The sequence below is a fragment of the Abrus precatorius genome, unplaced genomic scaffold (genome assembly GCF_003935025.1).
Source record: "Abrus precatorius isolate BTA unplaced genomic scaffold, Abrus_2018 Scaffold7, whole genome shotgun sequence".
Lineage (NCBI taxonomy): Eukaryota > Viridiplantae > Streptophyta > Magnoliopsida > Fabales > Fabaceae > Abrus > Abrus precatorius.
Window position 1 is genome coordinate 4,845,702 of NW_020874417.1, and position 11,864 is coordinate 4,857,565.

An 11,864-nucleotide genomic window follows, 5' to 3' on the forward strand; every position below is an offset into this window, starting at 1 on the left:
CTGCAAGCAATCTAAATCCACATTAACATGAGTTTTAATATAATTTGTCTAATAGTTGAGTTATTATTATTAATTTGTTTAAATAGTTTAGACCAGTTCAAATTGTTAAGCTAACTGTCTATCTACTACTACTAGTCTTAAAATTGGTGTCCAAATTCCAGGTTTTAGGCAGCATAATTCTTGACTAAAAAAAAAAAAAGAGCTGCATACTTCGATCTTTGCGTGTGAGCTTAGACCGGTCATTGAGTTATTAACTTCCTTCTTTTGAATTCACTTTTAGCACTTAAAAGTTATAATTTTTCATTAAAAAATATTAATTTTATGCTTAAATTCAAAAATTTTAAAAATAGTTACTTTTGAATTATATATTTATAAATTTTACAAATTTGTAAATTTTTACATACATAATATTCATGATAATTTTTAAAAAATTAGTCATTGAATCAATAAAATTCACCTTTAAAAAAAAAAGTAGTGATTAAATATATTTTTTCATTAATCCAATTGTTAATTCTTGTAAAATTAGTATGTATAACATGTATATAAAATTTAACATAATTTAAATATGTGTACATATGTAATTTAATAATAGTTATTTATTTATATTTTAAATATAAATATTTTAATGTATAATAAGAGTTTATGTATAATAATTTTTATTTAAAATTATAAAATATTACATAATTTAATATATTAATAATATATTTTTAATAAAAATTTATTATTTATTTATAATTTTTTTTATTGTGAGACAATATAGAATAAATTAGTCTTTGAATAATATAAAAATTTTGTAAGTTTAGATTCATCTTATAAGAATTTTCAATCAAACGGTTAAATTAATAAAATTTATTTGGAGTGTTCCTTTACCAAATCTTACACTTGGTATTATATATATAATTATGACACGCGTATTACTTAGTAATTACGATTACACACGCATATTGTGTTGACATCATATTTAATATATATACATTTTCTTATTTGGTCGTTGCCAGAATTAAATAAAGTGATTTGCATTTTAATTTTATTATTTGAATATAAAAATTAATACTATGCATATTATATAAATTTTTTAATCTTTTATGTAATTTCAATTTATATTTTAAAAATATACCTTATAATAAAAAATATATATTTTGTTATCTTAATTTTATGTTGGCAAGACATTTTCGTTTGAACTTAAAAAGAGAATTTGGTCTTTATATGGATTATACAACACGGAATATAGAAGATCAAGATGAAGAATTTTCTTTGTGAAAGGCTATTGAAAGATATACGCCGTGAATGCCGGTTAATGAGGCCATTATCAATTTTAGACAACGGTTCGCAGCAGCCATTGTCTTCTTCTCATGTTGGTCGATGTTGACAGCGACTTGAACCAAGTCAGAGTTACGCATGGCTTCATACCACAGATTCGTTCCACGTACTAAATGAGGATCGTTGAAGATTCAAGCCTCATAGCCTATATATAGCAGCGAAGCAATGCTCTTCACCAGCAACGTGCAATTAAACGATAACTCCTCTTTTATCTCTACTTGCTAACTCCCCAACAATGACGACCAGTACCCGTGTTGTTCTCTGCCTTGGCTTTGCATTCCTCTTCTGTGGTATATTTCTATTCCTATCACTTATGTTCCTTTTTAGTTATTTATCATATTCATTTGTGTAAGAATGTATATATAAGCATTCCTCATGTTAACGGGTACACCCTATATAAGGTGCGGGGGTTTCACGTTGATCATATGGCGTTCAAAACAGTACTTGAATAATGAGACTTTTTTGCTTAATGGATTAATCATTTGGATTGGGTTCTTCTCATATTAGAATGAGATAAATCAAATTGCATATTAAATAAAATAAGAACTTCAATTTAGTATTTTAGTAATAGAATTCTAAATTTATTGAGTTAAAATATTTCTGTGTACTCTCGAGTCGTATCTATATATAATGGATTAATGAAGATTGAATTTTGAGACCTATATGCAAATGGCTTCGTGTAACACTTTTAACCATTTTTTAAACTTATACAGCATTACACATAATTAAACAAAAAAGGAAAATATAAAAGATTTATTTGCAACGTAAATATATTCTCTGCTTATGATATTGGTTTTGCATTTACGTAAGCAGTGGCTCAAGGAGCGAAGGTTACTTTGACGAACAAGTGCCAATTCACGGTATGGCCAGCATCACTAACCGCTGACCAAAAGCCTCAGCTATCAAAAACGGGTTTCGAGTTGGGTCCAGGAGCAACAGACTCCGTGGACGTTCCATCTCCATGGACGGGTCGGTTTTGGGCCCGAACCGGATGTTCCAACAACGGAAGGTTCACATGCGCAACCGGTGACTGCGGGTCGGGTCAAGTGGAATGCAACGGTGCGGGTGGAAACCCACCAGCCACGTTGGCAGAGTTTACATTGGCACCAAACGGAGGACAAGATTTCTACGACGTGAGTAACGTTGACGGGTTCAACATGCGAATGTCCATAACCCCACAAGGGGGAAGTGGCGGTTGCAAAGTTTCGAGTTGTCCTAACAACATCAACGACAAGTGTCCTGATCAACTCCAAGTTAAAGGGTCTGATGGAAGCGTAATCGCTTGCAAGAGCGCGTGCTTGGCTTTCAACCAGGCACAGTATTGTTGCACTGGTGATCACGACAAACCTGAAACCTGTCCACCTACAGACTACTCTAAGATTTTCTCTGAGCAATGCCCTGATGCTTATAGCTACGCTTATGATGATAAAAAGGGCACCTTCACTTGCAACGGTAGTCCCGATTATACCATCACTTTCTGCCCTTGAAAGTCCTTTTAAGTGCTTACACAAATATATAGCTGCTATTGTATGAATAAAAAATCACGTGCTTTCGGTGATTGTATTTCTATTCATCACTTGTCATCCAATAAAGTTTAGTTTCTTTCCCCTTCATACCATCTTCTTAACGTCAATTTACATGCACGTGTTAAAAAAATAGGTTCTAATATTTTATTATTTTAAATAAACAATTATTATTATATGTTATAAATTGATAATTATTTAATTTGAATAAATTTAGACAAAAATATTTTTTGGAAAAAATAAGTAAAATAAATATATTTTTTTATAAATTAAAATCAACTTTACTTTTAACTTATAAAATACTATTTTATTTTGCTTCTTTATGTTATCTTCTATACCTGATTATATTTACTAGAAAAATAATCTAAACTGGTCAACGTCAATATCTAGCACCAATCTAAAAAATGACCGATATATCCGAGTCATGAACATTTATTCCGAAAACAATCGTGTATTTTAATGTGGAAAGTATTTAAGTGTTTTAATCGTATGACGTCGACGCTGGGTATGATGACTTCAGATTTAACAGAGTATTCCTCCGACAAACTTTTAGACAGTGTTTGTTTGGTTTTTTTTTTTTTTTTTTAATTTAAAGCTAGTTTAAAATTAAGGATTTCATTAGTTGGCGTTCGAATGGCAGTATTAAAAATTAATAAATTTTTTTATTATTAAAAACCATGTTAAAGATGCACTAAAAATCATCAAGACAGTGTATTATTGTTCTTTTCAATAAAAAAATTGTTTTTAATTCTTTAACTAACATCCTTAATTAATATTTACCTAACATTAAAATTTAAAATAACAGCTTTAAATTTAAAGTTAAAATATTTTGATAATTTAAAATGTTTTAAACTTAAAAATTATTTTTAAATTAAGACTTCTCGAATAGTATGTTCTTTGGGATTTGAAATAAAGAAGAAGCAAAAGTAAAAAAGTTTTTAAAACAAATTTTGTTGAGCTAAGTAAAGTGGACTTAGATTTTTCTTGAGTAACATTTCAAATTTATAAATAAGATATTTTTTATATTAATTTATATTGATCAAGGTATACCAAGATTTCAAATTAAATGTATAAGTATAACCCCTTTCTTCTTCTTCTTTTTTGTCAAAATTTAAGTATAACCAATTGAAACTTGTAGTAGTAAAATGGAAATACGGAAGCCACCTAGAATAGACCAAGTGCGGATGTTCTAGGCCGAGAGAGGAAAATAAATTTAGTTGGGTCTAGCTAGTATTTTGGGCTTGATGGACTCTAAACATATGTGCACTGTAAATATAGGCTTGTGATATAAATTAATTTAGACCGTTTAACTTTTCAAAGATTTATTTATAAATATTAATTTTAAATAATAAAATATTATTAAATAAAATAACAAAATATGTCATGTGAATGCTAAGCAAACTTTTTATTAATTAGTTTAACACTTTATACTAATAGTAAAGGTTAAATTTTAACTTTTTAACAAATAATTTTTAATAAAATTTTTTACTAAAATTTATTATAAAATGTTCAATATTTAGAAAAATTAAAAATATAATTAAATTTAAATTAATTTATAAATAGATTAATTTTAATTTTAATTTTTTTAAATGAAAGACACTTGTTTGGCCATAATTTTATTTTATTGGATAATATAGTCAGAGATTTATTTGTAAATATTAATTATAAATAATAAAATATTATTAAATAAATGATGTGATATATTACATAAGAGCTTACAGCAAAAATTAAATTTTAACTTCTTAGTTTTTCAGAGATCAAATTTTAACTAAAATTTTTACAATAACTTACTACAAAATATTCAATATTTATTAGGACTAAAAATATAATTAAACTTAAATTAATTTATAACTGATTGAACTTGAATTTCTAATTTTTTAGATGAAAGACACTTGTTTAGCTATGATTTTGTCTCGTTGGGCAACATAGCAAAGGATAAATGTATAAATAAGAGTAAATTATAAATATTAAACATGTATTTAATTAATTATAATTTTTGAAAGAATAAAGAATATTAAATTTAATTAAAATAAATTTTTTATTATATTTTAATTTTGTCTTCAAAATATACTTAATTATAAATTAAAAAAAATTATTTTATATATTTATTTTTATTTTATCTTCAAAGAAATGAATAAATAATATGTATATATTTTCATTATAATTTCTAAAAAGTAACTATCTCAATTTATATACAATAATTTTTTTATAAAATATATAAAATTTAATAGAATATTTTAAAAAAAATTTAATAGATAAAATAAAAATTTATATTTTAAAGATATAAAAATACATTATTATTCAAAATTTAGACTATTAACTTTATTATACAAGTATATTTGTAATTTTTTTTATCATGATATAAGTAATTCTTGTTGTATTAATTCAAAATCTCATTAATTAATTTTTACATTACTTTCTTTATCAATTAGATATTTTTATGTAGTTTATATAAATTAAAGTGAATTTATTTTATAAATAAATATTAACTATTGAAGTTAAATATATTTTAATTATAAATAATATTTGTTAATTTTTCTAATTAGTTATTATCTAGAGATTAAAAATCAAAATTTATTATGGACAAGATCTTGATAACATAGTATTCGTTCTCATGTTCACATTTTAAAAAAATTATATGTATTTATCTTTATATTTGTTAAATAATAACTTTGATTCTCACTCTCACAGGATTAAGTGGGCTTCATATATTAGAATAAAAGTAATATACAAGGGACCAATTTAAAAAATAAAATAATTATTAGATGATGGAAGTATTGATAAAGGTTGAAACAGAAATTAATTATAATGTTTAAACATAATTTTAAAATCAATACTAAAGGAAAATAATAACTTTTAATTTTTATCATATTTTTATTAATCTTTTTACTTATTAAATAAAAAGTGTACTGAATAATCTTTTTTAGAAGTATTAAATACATTTACTTTTTATTCAATACTGTTTAAATTTTATTATTAACTACTACGCTTTAATAAAGTATATTAAGAGGACATATTTTTTTTAATAAATATTGTAGAATTCATAAAGAGAATCTTGTTACATAACCTTGCTTAAACGAAAATAAAAGAAAGAGGCTGTGAATAAAAATATACATAGATATTGAGTTCAATAAATGTGGTTTTAAAACAATTTATTACAGACATTTAATGAAGCGGTCGTGAATAAAAATAATAATATTTTTACATCTTATATATGTGCAAATATATATATATATATATAACATGTAAAAATATTATTCTACTTACTTTCTCAATCACCCTTGCATCAAGCAAAAATATGGAAGTCGAAATCATCTCCACCCAACTCATCAAACCTTCTTGCCCAACACCAACACACCCAAAAACCCATAACCTCTCAATCATAGACCAGTTCATGCCTTCCATATACATACCAATGGTGCTTTTCTACCCTGCTGATCATATCATTCCATCCACTATTGATAGTAATATCACTCAGCAAAGATTGAAACAATTAAAGGAATCCTTATCACAAGTCTTGACTCAATTTTACCCATTCGCTGGAAGGATTAAAGACAAAATCACCATCGATTGCAATGATGAAGGGGTTTACTACACTGAGGCCAAAGTAAGTTGTAGTCTAGTTGAATTTTTCAACCATGCTAATTTCGCATCATTCACCCATAAACTTCTTCCAAACCAAACTATTTGGGACACAGCAACTGAAGGATACCCAACTATGATACAAGTGACTTGTTTTGCATGCGGTGGCATGGTGATAGGTACCTTGATATCGCATATGATAGCGGATGGAGCAGCTGCAAGTTTCTTTTTAAGTAGTTGGGGTTCTACATCTAAGAGTGAATTTCAACATGCATCTGCTCTTCCTAACTTTGACACTCCTTTTCTTAAGAATGTTGCATGCCCAAAAGATACAAATGTGATGGCTTTGTGTGGCCAATTTTTGAACATGGGTAAGCTTGCTATGAGGAGATTTTTGTTTGATGAAGAAGCTATGTCTAAGTTGAAGGCACAAGGGTCTAGTTTGACCGTGCAAAATCCTACTCGGGTGGAGGTTGTAACATCACTCCTATGCAAATGTTCTGCAAGAGCTTTCAGGGAAAACCATGGTTTGGAGAGGCCTAGTTTGTTAACTCATGCAGTAAACATGCGTCTAAGGGCATCTCCTAATTTTCCAAAATCATGTATGGGTAATTATGTTTGGCTGGCTTTGGCTTCGATGGGTGAAAAGGAGAAGGTAATTGAGTTACCTGAGTTGGTTATTAAATTGAGGGAAGCATTGAAATCAATCAACTCTGAATTTGTGAAAAGCTTAGAAGGTGAAGGAGGATTGATAAAATATTGTGAAGTTTCAAAGCAATTAATTGAGAGTGCTTCAAATGGTGCACAGACTAGTGGGGTGAATTATGTTCATTATACGAGTTGGTCCAATTTTGGTCTTTATGAGGTTGATTATGGATGGGGAAAGCCAATTTGGGTGTCATGCACTTCTGGTTCAGCTGAGGACAGCACTTTGTTTTTTAATTCGATCATCTTAATGGATACACCATCAAGTAAGGGAATAGAAGTTTGGATTTATTTGAATGAAGATGAAATGAGCATATTGCAACAAGACAAGGAGCTCCTTACCTTTGCAGCCTTAGATCCAAATCCTCTACAACTAAAGGATTATATATCTCGTGCTTGATGGTCCTAGTTCATCATGTCTCTGTGTTTCATAAATTTGTAGGTTTAATGTAATTCAGGGTTTACTAGTTTATCAGTTCTGGGACCAGTGAGAGGATTAGGTTACTAAGTTAAAATGTATGGTCAATGGTCAAATTGATATATGTATTAAATGTTTTTTAATATTTTATAATAAACCGGTTTTATCATAAAGGTAGACTATTTATTTATCCAAACAAATACGGTTACGTCATAAATTTTTAATATTAAAAGTTGCATATTAAAAAAAATAAAAAATATATTACTGTAAGTAAATTTGCTTAATATCAATGTGTTATATTATTTCTATTATTGAGTTAGTATCATACCTTCGGCCCGGTGTGAAAGAGGAGTGTTCAATATCATCATTCAGTTATGATATTTTTATAATAAATTATTATTAAATAATTTTTTCTTACAACCTGATCATTCAATAAATATTTATCAATTTTTATGTATCAGATTTGTCTAACGCCACCACCCATGTAACCAGCGTGCTTCCATGGTACCTCTTCTTTTATTTATTTTTTTATTTTTATCTAATTTAATTTTAATTTAACCTAATTGTGTACTTAGATATGATGAGTGATTTATTATTAGAGATTTTTTACATACATAAAATATAAAATTTAAATAAAATATCAAATTTAAAATCTTACTTAAAAAATGCTAAGCCACTTACCACTCAGATCAATTTCTGTTAGTTTTTTTTTCTTTTATATTGTAAGTAAAAGTTTAAATATATAGATAATTTTTAATATGAGTAACTGTATGATAACATAAGTGTCATACTTTTTTTTATTAATTAGATTAATTTTATAAATTAAACATAAAAATAAAATTAATAAATATTTTATCATGTTGTTTTATTTTAATATATAATATATTTTTAAAATATAAGTAAAGATTAACTTTTAAATAATATGTTTATAAGTATCTAAATTATATAAAATTATCATTTTACTCTGATTGAAAATTTGTAACTCTCATCAGTTACATGGGTCAACTCAAGTGGCCATTTTATATAGCACTACTCTTTTTTTTTTTTTTTTTTCAAAAAATATATAATTGATGAAGTTAGTTTTTATATAACTTATTTTTTACACACATATATGCACACACTTCTCATATTATAAATATTTTGCATTATTTTTATTTTAAAATTATTTTTTAATTTATTAAATAAGCATAAATTTAATTAGTAGTGTAAATTTTTTTAATTAATAATCATAAAGAAATAATTTTAGAAAGAATAATTATATGATGTAATATTTAAATCAAATATGAAAGAGAAATATTTGCAAGAAATATTGTATAATATTGTCTATATCATTTTATACATATAAAAAATATTCTGATTGTATATAGTTTCCAAGTAACATGATTCTTGAAAATTATATTTTTCTTCAAATAAAATATATTTTGTGTACCAAACATAAAGTATAAAAAGGTTAAATTTTGTTCTTGTGATTGATTCTTTTATTTAAAAAGTAAAATTTATTGAAAAAATATTTATTTAATTTTTACATTTTGAAAACAGTTGCTTTTAATAAAAAAATATTACTTTTAAAATTACTGTTGTAGCTGATGTTAATAAAACTGAATATTTAAATATGTAAATTAAAAAAACTAATTATGATCTTACTATTTTTTAACCCAAAAAGTAAGGATTAATGTAATTAATAGAAATGTTAATCACTTGATATAATTACAGTATAAGGTGTGTTTAGCAAATTTAGAAGATAATTTAGTTGAAAGCTGAAAAATTAGCTAAAAATTAAAAATTGAAAGATGAAAGCTGAAAATTTAGCTGATTGAAATGAAAGGGTTTAGTAAAATTAGTTGTTAGACTAACTAATAAATGTAAAGTGATAAATATTAAATAAGAGTATTACAACTAAGTATACCAAAATTTAAAAGTTAGAAATCATATATTTCCAAAAGTTATAGTTTTTGTATTTTAATTTATTTAAAATTATTTATCATTTTCAAATTAGGATAATTGATTTTTGATTTTCTGTCATTTATACACATTTTAATATAAAAATGATTTAATGACTTTATTAAATCTTTCTCAAGCTATTAACAATTATTGTTTTCTAAAACAATGAATGCTGTACAATTTATTTAATTATTATTATTTTTTACATCTATCTTTTATTTTTTAATATAACAAAAGTAAGAAAGTATAATTTAAAACTAAATGAGTAAAGAAAACTTTACTAAAAAATAATAAGAATAAAAATAACAAAATCACTCTCCGCTCATAGCTGAAAGTAAATAAAAAAAAGTTAACGTTAGTATTTTAACTATTTTACTCATCGGTATTTTTTTTATTAAACACATTTTTTAACTAAACACATTTTTTAACTAATAAAATAAATTTTTAACTTACTAATGACTTGACAAATACGCATGATACAAAACATCAATCCTATTTAATGTTATTTATTTATTTTTTAAATATCCTATCTGAATGGTATCATATTTTATTATTGTTAAAAATATTCAGCTTCTTTTTATTAAATAAATAGTAACCTTGTTGATATTGAAATAAGAGATTTTGTAAAGTATAAATGCAGAATTAATAGAAACATTTAAATTGAGAATCAAATCTTCACTATCAGTTATTTTCTTTTTTAATGCTTCTGTCATTCACTATAAGTCTCTTCTCATCTCACACTCTGTAAGTATCAGATTTGAAGTTGAAGGTAGTTTTCCATGGCCAAGAACGTCCTTTTCAATCTTTTTCTTCCCATGCTGCTGCTATGTGCAGGTGACGTATATGCTCTGTATTTCTTTTTTATTTCTGTGATGGCTTGAATGCATTTCGCTTCTCAGTCTTTGTTCTTTCTGTCTGCTTCGCAGTCTTCGCCTTTGGTTTTTTCATGAAAGATTTGTTCGTCGTGAAAACTGAATTGAGCTAGGTTCTGTTACTAGATTGAAAAAATCAATTTAAATTTTCTCATTCTCTTGGCATGACCTTTTTGATTTTCCATCTAGTATTTTCATCAAACTCATAAGCATGAAGCACCGAGGCATGATTCAAATGCTGTTCTTCAGAAATTGAATCCACTGTAGGCATCCTCACAGACCAATCAATCCTAAAAAAATTGATGAATTTGATTCTGTTTATTTATTTTCTTAGATTTAGGCTGAGATGATCCCTCAACTACAAATTTTACAATAACTATGCTTATTTTTTTTTTGTCTTCGGTATACATTTTATTAAAAAAATTCACAAATCACTATTTTTTTAAAGTCAAAAGTAATATATTATTAACAATTAATAAATTTAAATTTGAATAAAAATTAACTTATAAAATAAGAATTATTTTAACACTCAATTTGATATGTTATAGTGGTATAAAAGGTCTGACATAGAGGCTAAATTAAGAATTAAAATAACATTACTTATTAAAATCATTAAATGATGCATACTAAAATTTAGTGTGATAATTAAGTTATGAAATATACTTTGATCGTTGATTTGATATAAAAATTTTGAAAATTTATAAAACATCAAGGTGAAAGAAGATAGCAACCATGATTAATATGATTTTTTGGTCTTGCCATAGTTAATATCTTTAAATGTGAGAGGGGGGAACATTGAATGTGATGCGTGAGCTCTTTCTACGCGTATTTTCAGGAGTGCATTGTGATGTGACTTTTCATTTTGAAAACATGTGCTCATACTCCGTATGGCGTGGCTCCAACCCAAGCATTGGAGACGAGGAACCAGAGCTAGGCCCATTAGTGTATGAGATATTCAACATGGATGATCATTATAGTGGGTCAATTTGGGTCCGAACTGGATGCTCAACAAATGGATCAAATTACTTTTCGTGTGAAACTGGTGATTGTGGGAATGGGATAATGGAGTGTGCAGGCCTAAAGCCCAGTTACCCAGTAACTCTTCTGAATTTTAATGTTAATGTATCTGTGGTTTCCTATGAAGTAAGCTTGGTTCATGGGCAAAATGTGTTTGTTCGTATAAAACCCAATGGTGGAACTTTGGTGGATGGGTCAGGACCATGTCCTATGGTAGATTGCAATAAAGATATTGGAAATGTGTGCCCTCCATCTTTGATATCGAAGAACAAGGGTGGATTGTATGTGGGGTGCAACAGTGCTTGTGATGTGTTGAAGGATCCAAAATATTGTTGTAATGGCGATGGTTGCCAACCTGATGAGATCTCACAAAAGTACAAGCAACTTTGTCCATTGGCCCACACCTACCCAGGTGACCATACGCCTCCAGTTTATCGATGTAAAGGGGCTGATAGTTATGATGTAACATTTTGTCCTCCCTTATAG

At 26.7% G+C, this 11,864-nt stretch overlaps 3 protein-coding genes across 3 annotated transcripts; all 3 read left to right on the forward strand.

Moving 5' to 3' along the window:
• The first annotated feature begins 1,497 nt into the window (after nt 1–1,497).
• On the forward strand, nt 1,498–2,931 carry LOC113872783 (thaumatin-like protein 1b). The gene is made up of 2 exons (XM_027510602.1): nt 1,498–1,610; nt 2,134–2,931. The coding sequence occupies exons 1-2, from the start codon at nt 1,556–1,558 to the stop codon at nt 2,805–2,807; spliced, it is 729 nt and encodes a 242-aa protein (XP_027366403.1). The 5' UTR covers nt 1,498–1,555; the 3' UTR covers nt 2,808–2,931.
• A 3,210-nt stretch (nt 2,932–6,141) lies between these two features.
• LOC113870852 (vinorine synthase-like) lies at nt 6,142–7,530 on the forward strand. Its single transcript, XM_027507360.1, has one exon. It carries the CDS (start codon nt 6,142–6,144, stop codon nt 7,528–7,530), a length of 1,389 nt encoding a protein of 462 aa, XP_027363161.1.
• A 3,635-nt stretch (nt 7,531–11,165) lies between these two features.
• LOC113870853 (thaumatin-like protein 1) lies at nt 11,166–11,864 on the forward strand. The gene has a single exon (XM_027507361.1). The coding sequence runs from the start codon at nt 11,166–11,168 to the stop codon at nt 11,862–11,864; it is 699 nt and encodes a 232-aa protein (XP_027363162.1).